Below are 16,882 nucleotides of genomic sequence, written 5' to 3' on the forward strand. Positions count from 1 at the left end.
CTGGACTTCAATTCGCAGACGATATTTTGGGATGTTTAGTGAAGGTTTTAATTACTTAGAAAACCAAGTAGGAGAAACCGCATGTACATCCATTTACGGGGAACGGTAAAAAATCTGGTTAAAACGACAGCAGATAATGCAATAAAATTCTGACGTCAAGTTTTATTAAAAGAATAGCGCTTCTAAAGTATTGTCACCCTACAGTTGTTCGAAATTGTTATCTATTTAGCATACTAATAATGCCGATATAGAGCTAAAATAAAATTGCAGGTAAAATTCAATGTGAAGCAAATGAATTGGCCTTTTGCTATCTGAAAAGATTAACAGCGCCGATAACTTGGCGCAAAAAAAAATTAACGCAGCATTTAATTAATCACTAATTATTTTAATGGAATGGTTTTAATTAAAAATTGCTGCACGGACAGGCAGGGGCGTATAGCACATCCATCAAGTAGATCTAGTTCAATGGATCGATGTGAAATTTTGAGGTCAAGCAATCTTCAAACCTTGAACATTTTTTTCTAGGGTGTTGTTTTGTTTCCTTCGAGGGTAAAACTAAAATCACGTAGCCTGGCCGTGATCACTATGCACAGCACACCAAAGCTAAGGAAACACTTCCGACAAGTAATGAAAATATCTTATTTTGGAACAAAGAGACCAACAATCGAGCCAACAATTGACCCAGACTAAAGTCCTAGATCACGCATTGCCCATGCACATCCTATTCCATTGAATTGCTTTTCATGTATTTCATGACATTTAATCACAGTATGTCAAGGATTGAAAATTAAAAATTAGGTTTGTTATCGGCATTCCGTTTTCTACTTGGAAAGATCCGGCTTAAATAAAAACATATTGATTATTTAATTATGTTGAAACAGTTATCCTGTAATTAATAGAAATTTAATATGCTTATTTTTGTTCCTTTGCTATTCATTTCGAATTAATTTTAGAAATTTAAATTCAGAAAAATTCAAACAAATGATTGCAAAACCGCCAAAATATTATTCGCGATTGGTTGTTCCCCTAAATCATGGGCATTGGTGTATTATGAGAAAACAGCTGTTTTGTTTTATTAGACAGCACGCTTTTCTGCTACTGACGCAGTTTGGGATTTGATTAATCCGGAAGTGAAGTGGGAGGATGTTTTTCCTCATAATTTGATGGCCAAATAATCATTAGACACTCCCATTATTAGTGTGGTTTGTTGAATTTCAAATATCCATGTAAGGCTGAAACGATGCAGTCGTTGTTTTCCCACAGACGATCAACCATGGCTCCTGCAGCCAACAGCAACACAACTCAACAGTCTCGTTTACAAGACATAATTTTTCTTTTGCATAACAAACGAGAATCTTTGGCTGCTAGCCGATCTCGACTTAGTTTGACCAGCAGGCAGATTCAAGACATCTGCTCTGCGCTCTATTCTTCCTCTCTTCATTCTCAGAATACTGAATCTTCGTCCCTCCACAATTTGTTATCCAATGTTAAAGCCATCAAAATTGTTCCAGAGCCTGCCAGTAGTTCTTTGCTCTTAAACGAAACAATTAATTTGTCCCCGTTTCACCAATTAACTCATTTGGAAGTTAGAAATGTCCCCATTTTGCATGTCATCCACCTGTCACAACTACGGTCGCAACTTCATCATTTGGTCCTCTATGCCTGTCTCGATTCCCTGGATGAAGTATTACAAGGATGTGGAGGTGACAAGTGCTCTGACACTTTTCTCTGGTCAGAGTTGCATTCTCTGCATGTGACAAGGTATTCATCTTCAAGCTTCTCATTTATTTAACAAAACTGTTATTATTTGATCTTACTAGCTGTCAGACGATTGACCTTGGAACTGGACTTCAATTAGCCCCATGGCTTAAAACTCTTAATTTGACGTGAGTAGTACTTTTTGCAGTATAAATCAAGTAAACAAAACAAATCAATAAATTCATTTATTTTTCAAGTTTCAATGAGTTGACTGACAATTCCATACAGTCCCTTTCAACTTTATTGACTCTTCATAGTCTCACATTAGACTTCAACAGCCTTCAAAGAATCCCTGTTTTAGCTCCAAGTGCTAGGACTACATTGAAAGTATTACGACTCAGACAGAACCAGCTGGACAGTCTAAGAGGTGCAGTAGAAATAATTCTCTCTAAATTACCAATAATGCAAACATTGTTTGACATTTCAACCAGGAGTGGAGCAGTTGGTTTCTTTGGAAGAATTGGACGTCGCCTACAATTGTATTTCTAGCGGGGAAGCATTATCAGCTTTATCCTCCTTGACCCATTTGATCAAACTCAGTTTAGAGTTTAATCCAATCAGTTATGTCAAAGATTATCGACAAGTTGTTTTACGGCGCGTTTCATCGGGGATAAACCGGAAAAAGGTATTTTTAAATAATGACACTACATCATCAAACCCGTTTAACTAAGAAATGTTAATTCCCCTTTTAGTTTCGACTCGATGAACAGCCATTAAGTTCCATCGACAAGGATGCTGTGGGAACGATGGCGGCCTTGTATTCAATCCAACCCGAGTTGAGCGGATCGTGGAGCACTTCTCGACTCTTTCAGCAACAACAAACGACGGTGGTGATCTCGTCGGTCGATGACGCGATGGAAGAAAACGCCCAACAATCTCTAAACCCCGACGGCAGCGAAATCCACAAATCGCTGTCGAATTCAGAAAGACTGCGGCCTTCTCCCTCATCTGTCAAAGTATCAAATTCTTTATGCGTTACTCCAAATAACGCCTTGTCATTGTCGGCGGTGAAACGTCGCAAAGCCAGCCGAATGAGAGAAGTTGAAATTGCTGATCCCCAAATCGTTCCGCATCCCGATGCATTCCTGAAACCTGATCAAAACCCTGTGGTGTCGACTGCCGAGACCCTGACGACGTCATCAGAACAACCGCCCCCATCGAGTGACTCGGGACATTTGACGACCAAGCAGCGAGTTGAAGAACTACGCCGAGTTTTTGGTCAAGAAAACTGGCTGACTAGTCAAGCGGGAAATGAAGTCCGGTTGCTTCTTGGCTGGCAAGAAACAGAAACGCAGCTAAAGCAGACGACTAATAATGGATGCATGGAGGCGAAATCTCCAGTCAAAGAAGAAACCGCCGAGTCTTTGGGAAAAGATGACGCCATTGTTGTACTGGAATCTGAAAGCGGTTTGAACATGTCTGCCGAAGACGACAACTGTATTGTCGTCAGCCAGGACGATTCCAACGACGAAGAAACGGATGATTTACATATCTTTGTTGTCCAACGTCAAATCAATGCTGAATGCCAAGAGGAGAGATTGATGACCGTCTCGGCTGGTTATCTGTGCGAAAAAGATTCGTTAAGTGGCCAGACACTTTCCTGTTGGAAACGTTCCAGTCTTCAGAGCATGACGGTTCTCCAGCAATCAAATACATCCCGCCCAATCGTTCGGGTTCAACTGACTTTTTATTCGGCTTTTCGCAATAGTAGCGAGCCCATCTACGACATGGAACAAGACGATTTCAATGTATGATCATCATTTAAGAGTTAAAATGTCGATTCTTGTTACTAATTTGCTGCCTTTGTTCTAGGAGCTGGAAAAGATTTTCGCTAGCTGCTCAAGGTCATCGGCAAAAGTTGCCAATCCGGAGAAAGAGGATCGATTATTGAGAGACGATATGAGCTGCATGAAATGCGATCGCAAATTCCCTTTGATTCGAGCGGCTATCCGGCTGCGAAGTTCTACAGTTTCTTCTCCTCTTTTGAAAGGTAACGCAGTTCTCTCTTGTGTTAATTCAAACAGTTTTATTTGATGCCTTGTTAATTTAGGTCAACTGGAAGAATATTCTGTCTGCCCCTACTGCTCAAGTGACATGGTATTCGCCTTGGAACAACAGCAGCAGCAGCAAAAACTAGTTGCAGTTCCTAATAATGACGTGTCTGGGTCTGAATCAACGTCTTCCTCGAGTAATCATTCGGGCAGTGACGTCATTGTGGCATCCAATGAACCTTATTCACCCGCCATCAGCGGTGAGGAGGCGTCCGACACTTCGGAAGAAGGAAGTGTCGAGGTGGTTATGGATAAAGTCATGCGACTCGCTTCCATGACCGAGTATTCCGTTTCTCCGTTCAATATCAACGGTGCAAACTTCAACACAAAGTCAACGGGTAAATCCCTGTCGTCGCGCTCGCACAGCAGCAAGAGCAGCAGTCAAGCAAGTCACAAAAATGGTTCTTCGGCAGTTCGATCTAATTCGTCTGTCCGCTCGAGCTCATCCTCGGTCCCGCCCTTTACATATTCTTACGCCGACTTTTCTCAGGTAAACTAGCAAAAGTTTTATTTTACGAGTGACTCATCCAAGTTATCGTTTTAATTCATTAGGTGGATCATCGGTTGAGACTTTACTGCGAAATGTTCTTGTTGGGCCACCAAACGGAAGAATTTCACGGCCTCATCAAGGTGAAGAAGAGAGTAAATTATTCATTCAAGGTCCTTTAAACTAATAAAATTTTGAATTCAAGGTTGAGTTGGTTACGATGAATGCCATCCCGGCGGATGAGGAACTGACTCCATTTCCTGCCCTTTTGGTTGTAACCAGTCATAAAGTTTACTTCCTTCGGATTACAGGATCACCCAGCAGGTAAGCAAATTTTTCCTGTTGGGTTTGTCACCTTTGTTTTATTAACATTTTGCGTTTCTAGTGAGCAGCCAGAAAAGTGGCTCAATTTGGAAACAAGTTACCCGCTTAATCAACTAGTTAACATGTTGATCGTCATCGGTAACCAAGGTGTTGTTCTCAAGTTCGGAACGAGTTGGTCTCACCTCATTTTGCTTCGTGATCAAAGACGAACCAAGAACGTGACTCACTTTCTCACTGGTAAATCGTTTTTATTGTCTTGTTCTTTTATTTAACTAATATTCTGTGGTTTAGATATTCTTGAGAAATCCGGATTGACTGTTCCGCCCTTACGGACGGATCTCATGGCGGATCAATGGCTGGCTTTGGATGGACTCGTCAGAGGAGATCAGGACACTGTTTCGACGGGATCTGCGGATGACGGTGAAACGGACGGTGTTGTAGGATCTACGAGGACGAGTACCCGATTCATGCCGGATAGCAATTCTCGCGTCTTCCTCTTTTGTGTAAACTGCCGGGTCGAATGGGGCAATAGTAAGCAGCAACAAAATCACCAGCAAACGGCCAGTTATAGCAACACAGCCTTGATGGTCACAAGTGATCGTATGGCATTAGTACGTGGTGATCCTCGTTGGCTGATGAGCCATCAAGTTCAGTTTCGAACGTGGGGGGTATCACTTCTCAGCCTTCAACAACTTGTCAATCTCGTCTCTTTGGTAAAATGACGGCCAATTTCTTGTCTATTTCACCTTCATTTCATTTTTCTTATTTTTTTTTCCAGGAAAGCTTTGTGAGCAAACCGGAACAAATCCGGTGTTATTTTCTCGATGAAGCATCGGGTATGGAAGAGAAATGGACTGTTTCTTTGGCTACCAGAGAGGCGGTTGATCAACTGGTGATATTCTCTCCTTTGTTTTGTCCCGTCTTATTATTAATCCTTTTGTTTTTCCTAATGTTTTGAACATAGATTGAAGCTGTACGATATCCTTGGGAAGCCGTCTTCTCCGTTGAGCTGGAAATCAACGAGCTCGACGAATAACATCATGTAATATCCCCCTCTCCATTAGACTTATTGTTTTTCTTTATTGTTACTTTGCTGTACACGAATTCTGTGCGAAGTGCAATTATTTTGTTTCAAACGTGAGCCTTTTCAACTTCTAATTCATTACACAATGTGCATTCAGATAATAAGCAATTTATAACAAAACTATTATTCATGTATTTTTTTATTATTACTGCTTATTTAAAACACAAATTCACTAAGCATGTTTCCAGAAGGGTGACTTTGTTTTGGTATTCAAATATTTGTAGAGCTTTTTGATTCTGACATTCAGCTCGGCCCACTTTGTTGGATGGGTGATAGGGTAACCTTCCTTTTGAACAAATTTCCTCTTGCGCAACAGGACCTAAAATCAAGTTTGAAACAAAATGGTCTGGTATACTATTTTCTTTCAGATCTGGAGTTTAGTAGTACCTGATACTCGTTTCCTTTTACTCCTCTTAACCAGTGAGGAACATTGTAGAGCAATTGAGTTGGGTGTAAGGTCTTTTGAGTGATTTCATTTGATGGGCCAAGGATATCGATGTAGTCATTCTGGCCAAAAAGTGCTCGTTTTTCATTCCAGCTGTTTTTCGGCTTGTAATCTGGTATGGGTAATCGTTTGTCCTGGTAAGCTGTTCTGGGTAAAAGACCACCCTTGAAAATTTTGTCTTCATAACCAAAACGTCGGGGAACTGGTCCTTTGGCAACTTTATCAGCGTGGAAGCGAAATCGCACTGTGGTCCATTCTGGACTGAACAAAGCTACAACTTTTGAAGCTTGATTAGCAGTTCCAACTAATGAGCGATATTTCAGAGTTGCACCAAGAGTGGAGATCATGGAACCTATCAGAGATGTCATTTTTCATGGGGTTTGACACTTTGACCTAAAGAAAAATATTCACAAATAAATTAATTGAATAGTTAAAAGCTGAAAGCGTTAAAAGTTCTCTTTTTTTTACCGGTAACTTGCTAAACTTATTTATACACGGGATATAATTAAATAAAATGACTTTAGAAACCAACTAGTTGAAAACATGCAGAGCAGACGACGCAATAAGCGTTGCGGAACATGTGCCGCACTATCATTAAAACGTTAACACGTTAACGGCCTGCCAGGGTCAGAGCCATACACCATGCCAGAGCCCCAGAGCTATAGACTCCTCTGGTTAAGTGTTAAAGGAACTTGCTAGCAGCTAGTAAGAGCTAAGCTTAATAAATTTAACAAGTATAAGGCAATATAAGCTATAAGGTATAGGCTACCGACCGGTTTTTTTTTAAATTATTCATTTCCACAGAGATTTTCACAGTTTAGATTCCTGCTTTTGATAAATACAAATTACTGCCGAAATCATTTGTTGACATTCGGGTTGCTGTTTACTCATACCCTCTTCTTCTTTGACAACTTTTTTGAGAAATCAAAATGACTCTAGAAGTTGCAGATGAGTGCACAGAAAAAGAAATCGATGTCATTGGACTTGGGTGCTCAAAAGAATCTTTTACTGAGCACTCGGAGGTTGAAAAACTCATTGACGAACTGAGGACGTCAGCCCAACATCAGACAAACCAAACGGATATTCGTTTAGTGGAGAGAAACTGGCAAAGGTTTTCGTTCATTCTAGATCAATACCAAGAGCAACCACATTTGATCGATTCACACCTTGATGGACTACTCACTAAAATCATCAACATCATTCGCGAGGAAGGGCTGGATTATGAGGTGAAACATGTGGCCTTCCGATGCCTCTACTTTATATCGAAAGTCAGAGGCTACAAAGTTGTAGCAAGACATCTTCCTCACGAGGTAATGTACTATAGAGTTTCCCTGTGATCTAATTGTCTAAATCAAAATTCTTTCTAGACTGCCGATCTGGAGCCTTTGCTACATTACTTGGAAAACCAAGACCCTGGTGTGCAACTAAAATGGGAGACTCATTACGGCTTGCTTCTGTGGCTCAGCATTGTAGTTAAAATCCCGTTCCACCTTCAGCGATTTGACACCAGCACTTCAGAACCAATCATGGAAAGGTAAGAACAATTTTTTACAATATTGATGTCTTTTGAATCAAGATGAGTTAAATGTCTTTCAGAATTCTGAATGTCTGTAAGAAATACCTGGCTGGGACAACAAAAGCTCAGGACATGGCCTTTTATGTATCGGCAATCTATCTTACAAGGCCTGATGTCAAAGATTCCTATCTACCGGGATTCATCAATTGGGCTCATGAGGTGTGCCCTTTTGTTTTCAACTTGAAAATAACTGTCAAGCTTACTGTTTTCATTTCCAACAGGTTCTTACCAAAGATAGTGCCCAGTTCAAAAAAGGAGTTCTTTCAACGTTGGCCGGCGTATTCAAACATGGGCAAAGAGAACAAATGATGGAGCATGCACATGCTGTGCTGCGTACCATCCTGACGATTAAATTTCAACCGTCAGAATTGCTTATAGTTAAGAAACCGTTGGTGAAGCTGACGCAGCGAATAGGTGAGCCCCTTCTTCGATTCATTCAGCTGCAAGTAATTAAAACGTTTCATGTATTTCTGAATGGCAGGTTTGATATTTTTGAAACCTCGCGTTGCCTCTTGGAGATACCAGCGGGGCAGCAGATCATTAGCTGCCAATCTGCAACAGAGCCAACCCGTTGAGACTAAAGCAGCTATTTCGGTGAATGATGAAGATGACGACGATTACGACGTGCCGGAAGAAATCGAAGAAGTACTTGACGAGATCCTGCAAGCCCTCCGAGACAAGAACCGTGAAGTCCAGTACTGAATTTAAATCTCTTTTCATTTGTTAAAGCAATCCTTTGTCATGATAATCTTATTTTTTACAGGTACTCTGCAGCAAAAGGCATTGGTCGGCTGACCAGTCGCTTATCAAAGAACTTTGCCGACCAGGTTAGCTTAATATTAATATGAAGACGTAATAATATCAACCTTATTCATTGTTGACTTTGTTGTTGTGTGGCTTACATTCAGTAATTCTTGTATCTCTATAGAAAACACTGAACAATACTATTATTATTACAACGATTTAATTATTAATCAGGTAATTGAATCGATCATGGAACTTTTTTCTCTCCGGGAGTCGGATATGGCCTGGCACGGAGGATGTTTGGCTTTGGCTGAATTAGGTATCGTTGTCTTAAATGTTGAAAAGTATATCTAAACGCATAACTAGATGTCTCTCTCTTCTTCATTTTTTAGCCCGTCGTGGATTGTTGTTACCCCAGCGATTGTCTTCTGTCTTGCCTTTTGTGGAGCAGGCCATGCTGTACGATGAGTTACGCGGTAACTTTTCCGTTGGCTCGGCTGTACGTGATGCCGCTTGTTACCTCTGCTGGGCTCTTGCCCGATCCTACGACCCTTCTCTGCTCCAGCCATTCGTCCATCAGTTGGCTAAAGCCCTAGTCATCACCACCGTGTTCGATCGTGAGGTCAACTGCCGACGGGCTGCCGCTTCTGCCTTCCAGGAACACGTCGGTCGACAGGGCACTTTCCCTCACGGCATCGACATCCTCACCACCTGCGATTATTTCGCTGTTGGCTTACGTAAAAATGCCTATCTCCAACTCAGGTGAGTTTCATTCTGTTGCAAATTCATTTCATGCTGATAACAATTCTCTTTTTTCTCCAGTCTTTTCGTGGCGCAATACGAAGAGTACCGACCGCATCTCATCCAGCATTTGGTGGATCGTAAAGTCATCCATTGGGACACGGTTATTCGACAGCTAACATCTCAGGTATGGCGTGGTGGTGCAATTGAACTTTGCTAATTGAACTGCAGTTGTTAATCAGAATTTTTGTTCAGGCCTTGCATCAAATAACGTTCCTCGATCCGGAGAGTATGAAAGTGATTCTTTCTACTCAGATCCTTCCTCGTTGCACAAACCCTGAACTCTATTTACGGCACGGAAGCATTTTGGCCAGTGGCAAAGTCATCAGCGCTCTTTGTCAAGTGGCCAAAGACCATCAACGTCGTCTGCCAGATGAACTTGGTCAGTTACCGCTGTTCATTTCTTACTGAATTATTCCTACAATGTTTTCTTGAACCTTTAGGTGATGCCACGATGGAAGCCATTATCCAAACTTGTGTCGACATCCTGGAGGAGCGTTTCTGGCGGAGTTTTGGTGGCGATCAAATGCGCATAGCCGTTTGTCATTTTATCCAGGATCTGAGTTCGGGCGGTTTCCCGTTGCCGGACGCTGTGGTCGACCGTTGGTTGAAAGCGTTGAGAGAGTGTCTTGCTTCAGCCGATTCAAATGTCCAGCAATCGGCCATCAGCGCCGTCACCGCTTTGATTGGCGAATACTTCCGGCATCAGCCAGTGGAGAAACTCACTGCCTTGTTGAACCATTTCTTACCCGAGGTGACGAGCAACAACCAACAGGCGAGAGTAGGAAACGCACTGGCCCTGGGCTCAATGCCTCGCTTCCTCCTCACCGTTTCCTTGCCGAAAGTCATCCAACAGTTGTGCACCTGCGCTCTCATCACCGACAAGACTCTCCAATGGGCTGAATCTCGAAAAAATGCTCTGACAGCTCTTTCGCTCGTCTGCACAACCGTTGGGATCGCCCCATCCAGTCCAGGTAAAATGACAGACGACCTCATTTGCATTTATTTTGAGATTGGTCTCAACTTTATTTATTATTTCACAGGTGGGGTTGATCAAGCGACACTGGCCGGAATATTCCGCACATTGATCGACGGCCTTGAAGATTACACGGTAGACAGTCGTGGAGATATTGGAGCTATCGTCCGTGAATCGGCAATGTCTTCTATTCAGGTGAGCTTAGAATTCTTTTATTTCAAATAAAATAAATCGAAAAAAAAAACATTTGAATACAGGTTGTTTTGTTGTTGACCAACACCTCGCAACCAGAACTACTTGAAGCTGATCTGATCCGCTCCGTATTGCATGCGGTGGCTAAACAATCGACGGAACAAATCCGCCGTACCCGGCTGTTGGCCACCAACGTCTTTTCTTCTCTCATTTACTGGTATTAATAGCAACAATTTAATTCTTAACTTTAATTCCCATAACGAATTGATGTTTGTTTCAGTGATCCCACCATTCCTCACATCGAGCAGTTGGAAGAATTGCGTTCCATCATTCCACCGCCTCCGCTGGACATTTCGACCGAGAAGGAATGTTTCGATTTGTGGATGAAGGTGATGCGACTCGACACTTACCGCAAGGCCGTTATCACCGGACTTGTTTCCAGCATCGGCAGTCTCACGGAGAGTTTGGTATGCGTTTTTTAAACAACACCTCGAGTATTGCTTGTGAATTAATTTGTTGTCTCGCAGGTTAAAAGTTCCAGCGCTCCCTTCATGAGTTACCTCCGCCAGTTGGTGGCAGAGAACAAATTGGATGAACTGAATTTGGTCACCCGGGATATTCTAAACGTATTTCAAGAGAATTTGAATAGTGTCCGACTGATGCCGTACATTTTCAACTTCCTGGACCATCTCTTGTCGTCCGGATGTCTGGATTCCGTTTTCAAATCCATGTCACTGTCGCTGTTGACCTTGATCCGCACTGAGATGACCAACGGCGGAAAACCGTTAAAGGTATTCATTTAAACTAAATTGCAATTTAAATATTTGAAAAAAATCTAATTTAAACTGTTGATTATCATCTTTTTTACAGTTGTTGATATCGTCGGTGGATTTGTACTGTCACCTACTCAGAGGTGATCAAGTGACGTTCGACAAATCAATCATTCACCTGTTAAATCTGCTAGTGAATCGGTTCCCTCGCGTTCGTAAAATCACGGCCACCAAGTTGTACGAGACGCTGCTGACTCTGACAGATATTAGCCCGTCGTTGGCCAATCACCAAGACGACATCTTGGCCATTCTCAGCGACACTGACTGGGACGAAGACGTCGAAGCTTTGAAGCCCGTCAAGACTCAGCTTCGCTCCCTTTTCATTCCACCAACTTTGAATCCTTGACATTCTTAAACTCTCATTCAAATTATTTGCTTATTTAAAATTAAATAACCACTCGAAATTGTGTCATTCGCTAATAGGAAATACAATTTCGATTGTTTGGCTGCACAATTGATTGGTTTTTAGTTCGAAATAATCAAGTTTTTCTTATTTGGAAAATGCTGACCGTTTACACAATCCGTCAAAAGATTCAGGTGAGTTACAAAGTTAAAATGTTGTTAAACCAATAAGGCAATAAATAATCAAATTTTAATGTGGATGCTCACACAGGACGAGTTGAATCGATTTTGTCCGTTATCCCGTCATCCGGCCGGATTCCTAGGACGTCATCCTCATCCATGCGATATCGACTATGCTGATCGGAGGAATCGTCCCATCAAACCCATTTCGGCCATTATCTGGGTGACTATATTTTTATTATCCTTAACGCCGAAATGTTGGAAAGCGGGGATGGTTCTTAATTTTAGTTGTAATTGCGTAAACATCTGGCGTATGAATATTTGTAAAATTTGTATTCATCAGGCTAATCATCAAGAGAAAATAAGGTTTCACTGTTGATTATTGAATTCAGTCTTAAAACAAGACGATAACAAAACGTTTGAGATACAAAAACTAAATAGAGAGGTTAAAATGCTTATTGTTAGTAATGACAGGAGATGGCAGTCGATAGGGTTCTTCAACATGTACTCATTTTTGTTATTGCTCCTTTTTCCAACCTTCGTCGTTCACTGTATAGGAGAAACTATTTGAGAAACAAGATCTGGAACAGCGTTAGCGGCAGAGCTCCCGAGCGATCCTGCGAGGTAACTTAAATATGTTTGAGTCTCGGGAATTTTCTTATATAGCGCTTGCAACAAATTTGGAGAAATCAGATCTAAAAATTCTCTCAGCCACGTTTGACAGTTATTTTTAAAAACGTTGTAGCATGGGGATTGCTTGGTTGTTGAAACTTGTTTGGCTTTCGTCAACAGTTCACTGGGACAAGTCTCGATCGTGCCGAAATACTTGGCTTTCTCGAAGATTTCATAGTCGACACCCTCTGCACGGCTGGCTTGAAGAAGGCCATTTTCACCCTTGCCAGCTTCAAAGAGATACGTTTTCTTGCCTCTGGGAAAGTGAACGACCAGGGCCCAATGCTGGATGTTCTTAGGATCCGTGTCTGTGTTTTCTTCACCTGCGGAAGAAGGAAAAGCAGCCCAGCTGCCTAAATCGGTGGATCGAAATGCAAATTGGGCTTCTCTGATCTTTTCGTCACATTCTTCTTCACATTCTTGTAATTTCACAAGGTGAGCGTTCACAGATGGGGCGCAACTTGAACTGTCATTTTGGTACAACAAACAAGAAGAATCAATGAGACGAGTTGTTTTAAAAAAAAGTACAATTTGAATACCTTGGGAGAAGGGAACTGCTTGCAGCTCGTCTGACAACGGCAGATGCAGCTGAACCCATTTTATCGTAAACAGAAATTTGGTCCGAAAGGTTGAATATTTTTTGGGGAATGAAACTCATTGCGTCGTCAGTTGGTTATTTCTTGTCAATTAAAATTGTAATTAGGAATTTGTATGAATTTGTATGATTTCTAATATGATGCGGTTTGCACACGTTCTCCGCTCACGACAATCAAATTCGTTTTTTAAACTGTTGCTACGGTCATTAAAGATTGATTTATACCTTTATTAAGAGAGGCTATTTCTTGCGATGAAATTTTCAAGAATGGCGTGCGACAGACGCGATGGATCGTGCGTGACTGCGTCGCTCGAAGAAATGGCCAAATGGCGGATCTTGAAACACCAGACCAAGGTCGCTCGAATCTATTTTAGATCTGTATAGAGCCTGTTTTGTGTCTGTGTATTGGTTTGAAACGCTCCACTCAAACGCTCAAAAATTGAAATGCGCTCGAGATTTGTTTTGGCTGTGCGAATATGTTAGTTATGCAATGCTAAAAAGGGTTGGGAGTGAAATAGCTGACGAAACAAACGAAACATAATGCGTATCAACTTGACTAAAAAAATATGATATTTCTTGGTTACATGTTTTGGTTCTTGGTGAAAATAAGAGGCTGATTTTTTTTTACGGCACAATGTTGTGTGTATTGAATTTGAAACATTCATTATTAACACAATATTGGGGGGTTTCAACATTCTACTTGGTAGCTATGAAAAATCTACGTCATCTTTCGATGTAATCAAATTCCGTATCTGGGGTGGTCACTGCAATCTAGAGACAATATGTTTTAAATAGAGAAGACAGAAATTCTGATGAGTCGGAAATACCTCAAGTCGAACTCCTCAAGTATCTTACTCGCATTAGTTCAATTATTCGGGAGCGTTGGAAGAGTTAGCCAGATTGGTGTGTTCGATAACGTTCTTCAAATAGAGATCCATGTCCCGGGTTGATTCAGACGACATGATTGTTTCAACCAGTGATTTCGACAATTTTGGGGAGGTTAGAACCAGAAATTCTCTCACCCACGTTTGGCAGTTGTTGTAAAATCTGTCGTACTTGGTTCCATTTGAAGAAACTTGCTTGGCTTTCTCCAATAATTCGCTGGGACTAATCTTCAGTGTATCGAAATATGTGGCTTTCTTGAATACTTCGGCATCCACATTTTCTGCACAAAGGACTTGAAGGTTCCCTTTATTGTCTCCCTCTGCGGATTCAACAGCTTCGAAAAATAGTATTTTCTGCGCGATTTTCTGGTTGCCTTCAGGAAATTGAACCAACAGCGACCAGTGTTGGGCTATGGTTGGATCCATGTCGGTAAACTCGCTGTTCTTTCGATCCTCAGAAAGTGATTTCAATTGTTGCAAATCGGTTTTTCGAAGTGCAAATTTGGCTTCCCTCTGTGTTTGGTCGAAGTTTTGGCATTTTTCCAGGTTTTTTTTCCCGTTTATCGGGGGCGGAATGTTTATTGGTTTTCCACTGATGAAATCCAAATCAACCAAAAGATGGACATTTATATAGTGAAACAATTAGAATTCAATTTCGTTGTTGCCTCTACGTACCCGACTACAGCAGGAGAGGGTGTGGCAGTGCCTCTTAAACCCTGCCGTTGTCCACCGGCCAATGCTACGGTCGGTTGGATATCCTTAGGAAAGAACCAGTTCATTATGGTCTAGATTTCCTAGTGAAAGAATTCAAAAAATCCATAAACGTATATTCTATCTCATTTTAACTATCTAACAGCTAGAAAAATAATGACTCAGGCGGTTATAAGTTTTTTGGTCTTGTAAAAAAAATTCGAATGCGTTCTGAGCAATAAATTTGTTAAATAATGGACAAAATTCTAATGCTAATTTTCTTTTTTTTATATACTTGTAATTTAGATGAGCCAACGACGTTATACCGTAAGTACCAATTCGACTGACGAGTGATATTAGCGTTGAGTCTGATTTAACAAAGACGCTCAGATGCTTGCACAGTCTACGGGAAAAACGATAGTGCACTTTTGAAAGTGAAGAAATCGGGTGGTGATAACGAAAACGGCTCCTTATTTATTCAGATAGAAACGATTATGGAAGAGTTTGAAAGATTTCACACCCACGTCCTTCCATTCGATTATCTTTACCTTTGTTTTATTCCTTATCGAATCTTTATCGAAATGTCAGGTAAAGGAGAATATTGCCTAACGGAAATAATCACGCGAAATTGTGCGTGTTACTAACTAATAGAAAATAGAATTTTGATTGTTTGGCTAAACACGACATAGCATATTTCAATCTCTGGACATTTTATTCGGATTTTTCTTAAACAATTATCGACACATTTTGACGTAGACAAACGAAAAAAGAGCCGGCTTCTTTAATTCGTCGCGTGCGTGCCGAAATTCACATAACGTGACAATAATATGTTGACAAACATAAAGTAAATAACAGTTGATTGTTCATGCTGTTGGAGAATCACAAATGATTCGAGTTTCAGTCAATCAACGAAGGCCTCATATAGAACTAGAACTTCATATAAAACGACCACAGTCCACAGCAACTTGCGAGAAATAAGATCCAAAAATTCTTTTAGCCACCACTGACAGTTATTGTCTAATAATGCGTCGTAGGCCCCTGCTGTTAGGGGCTTGTTTGGCTGCTCTTATCTTTATTAAGCCATTGAACAGTACGTCACTGCAGAACCAAGCTTTAAATTTATTCACGAGTTTATTCACGAGGAAAAAAAAAAGAAAACGCAAAACATTTTAAAGTTTATGTGGTTTTGTAAGTTCAAGGATTCAAATTCACGCGCGAAAATCCCTTTAAAAAAAATATACATTTTTTTTGCTTGGCAACAACGCCAATTATCATCGTCTGCTAGTAATTTGCATATTTAACGTTTTGCTTTTTCTCAAAGTTTCTACCTTCCTCAATCCCGCTCAATCCACAAGGAGCTGTGCTTTGCTGCACTACCCTTCAGCCTGCACTCAAGTCTAATCTCATTCTCATATTGTACAACTCCAATATTTAATTATTCAAATCTATTAATTCCATAAAAATAAAACAATTTGATAAAGTCCTACAGAAATGTTGATCACACGAGTTCTGTGCAGTCGAACTCCCAATGCCGATGGTTTCTGGAAACGAAGACGAGTTTTTAAACTTACTGCAGTAAATTCAATTTCCCTAAAATAATTATTGAATATTTCCCCCCATTAAATTGCCTGGTTCTATTTTTGGTTTCATCTAGCATTACTATGGCAGAAAAAGGAACTGCTACAGCATAGCCATCAGGTATCTCCACCGAGCATTGGTTTATGTCAGGAAAAGCCGTAAACTGAAAAAGAGAGATGCAGTTGAGGTAAAACATTGTGAAATAAATAAAAAAATGTCAGCCTTGTCCAAACAATAAACTACCATAATGATTTCACTTCCAGTTGTGGCAGCAACGAATTTCAGCAGGGTGCCGAGAGCTTGGCTCTTCTTATGAAGCCCTGGTCAGAGGGATGGCCAGATGCCAGATAGCCCTTGACAGAAAAACTCTTGCCAATCTGGCCATCTGGGAACCAAGAACTTTCAAGGTAACCCATAATTCATGCAAACAAATTCGGGGAAACTTTTTATTGATACTTGTCTCAATAACTTTGCAGTCGTTGACTCACATTGCTGCTGCCAAACTGCAGCGAGAACCCATCAAAGGCTTGAATGACTTTAGTCCTCCACCGGCAGGAGTGATAACCAGAGGAATGTTGTAGGTTCTTGTATAGGAGAGCTTGACTGTACCAGCTGTAGAGTATTCTAATAAACTTTTGAAATAATCCTTTGGCTTCGAGTTACTGCCTATAGG

At 41.0% G+C, this 16,882-nt stretch overlaps 6 protein-coding genes across 7 annotated transcripts; 3 read left to right on the forward strand and 3 right to left on the reverse strand.

Annotated features, from left to right (window-relative positions):
- The first annotated feature begins 979 nt into the window (after positions 1-979).
- LOC124201115 (serine/threonine-protein kinase 11-interacting protein-like) lies at positions 980-5,827 on the forward strand. Its single transcript, XM_046597567.1, has 13 exons — positions 980-1,761; positions 1,821-1,886; positions 1,956-2,125; positions 2,190-2,383; positions 2,451-3,506; positions 3,571-3,748; positions 3,809-4,299; positions 4,362-4,439; positions 4,502-4,620; positions 4,682-4,857; positions 4,912-5,333; positions 5,399-5,512; positions 5,585-5,827. Exons 1-13 carry the CDS (start codon positions 1,241-1,243, stop codon positions 5,654-5,656), a joined length of 3,657 nt encoding a protein of 1,218 aa, XP_046453523.1. The 5' UTR covers positions 980-1,240; the 3' UTR covers positions 5,657-5,827.
- LOC124201117 (39S ribosomal protein L51, mitochondrial-like) lies at positions 5,828-6,762 on the reverse strand. Of its 2 annotated transcripts, none has more exons than XM_046597569.1 (3): positions 6,618-6,762; positions 6,092-6,534; positions 5,828-6,023 (listed from the first exon to the last, which is right to left on the reverse strand). In XM_046597569.1, exons 2-3 carry the CDS (start codon positions 6,515-6,517, stop codon positions 5,877-5,879), a joined length of 573 nt encoding a protein of 190 aa, XP_046453525.1. In that variant the 5' UTR covers positions 6,518-6,534; positions 6,618-6,762; the 3' UTR covers positions 5,828-5,876. The 2 variants fall into 2 exon arrangements, with proteins under 2 accessions (XP_046453525.1, XP_046453526.1); XM_046597570.1 differs by having other exon boundaries at positions 6,092-6,542; positions 6,618-6,728.
- Positions 6,762-11,722, forward strand: LOC124201116 (tubulin-specific chaperone D-like). The gene is made up of 16 exons (XM_046597568.1): positions 6,762-7,459; positions 7,517-7,683; positions 7,746-7,884; positions 7,947-8,139; positions 8,207-8,420; positions 8,489-8,552; positions 8,704-8,788; positions 8,862-9,231; positions 9,292-9,397; positions 9,466-9,652; positions 9,714-10,244; positions 10,314-10,441; positions 10,504-10,655; positions 10,719-10,905; positions 10,966-11,229; positions 11,309-11,722. The coding sequence occupies exons 1-16, from the start codon at positions 7,079-7,081 to the stop codon at positions 11,612-11,614; spliced, it is 3,474 nt and encodes a 1,157-aa protein (XP_046453524.1). The 5' UTR covers positions 6,762-7,078; the 3' UTR covers positions 11,615-11,722.
- Positions 11,723-12,104: 382 nt separating this feature from the next.
- On the reverse strand, positions 12,105-13,463 carry LOC124200060. The gene is made up of 3 exons (XM_046596140.1): positions 13,283-13,463; positions 13,002-13,141; positions 12,105-12,928 (listed from the first exon to the last, which is right to left on the reverse strand). The coding sequence occupies exons 2-3, from the start codon at positions 13,118-13,120 to the stop codon at positions 12,337-12,339; spliced, it is 711 nt and encodes a 236-aa protein (XP_046452096.1). The 5' UTR covers positions 13,121-13,141; positions 13,283-13,463; the 3' UTR covers positions 12,105-12,336.
- Positions 13,464-13,674: 211 nt separating this feature from the next.
- Positions 13,675-15,066, reverse strand: LOC124200414. The gene is made up of 4 exons (XM_046596638.1): positions 14,927-15,066; positions 14,617-14,735; positions 13,885-14,533; positions 13,675-13,828 (listed from the first exon to the last, which is right to left on the reverse strand). Exons 2-3 carry the CDS (start codon positions 14,718-14,720, stop codon positions 13,927-13,929), a joined length of 711 nt encoding a protein of 236 aa, XP_046452594.1. The 5' UTR covers positions 14,721-14,735; positions 14,927-15,066; the 3' UTR covers positions 13,675-13,828; positions 13,885-13,926.
- An 864-nt stretch (positions 15,067-15,930) lies between these two features.
- LOC124200417 (50S ribosomal protein L20-like) lies at positions 15,931-16,853 on the forward strand. The gene is made up of 4 exons (XM_046596640.1): positions 15,931-16,206; positions 16,286-16,396; positions 16,473-16,616; positions 16,686-16,853. The coding sequence occupies exons 1-4, from the start codon at positions 16,123-16,125 to the stop codon at positions 16,788-16,790; spliced, it is 444 nt and encodes a 147-aa protein (XP_046452596.1). The 5' UTR covers positions 15,931-16,122; the 3' UTR covers positions 16,791-16,853.
- The last annotated feature ends 29 nt before the right edge of the window (positions 16,854-16,882 follow it).

The sequence above is a fragment of the Daphnia pulex genome, chromosome 8, assembly GCF_021134715.1.
Source record: "Daphnia pulex isolate KAP4 chromosome 8, ASM2113471v1".
NCBI classification, from domain to species: Eukaryota; Metazoa; Arthropoda; class Branchiopoda; order Diplostraca; family Daphniidae; genus Daphnia; species Daphnia pulex.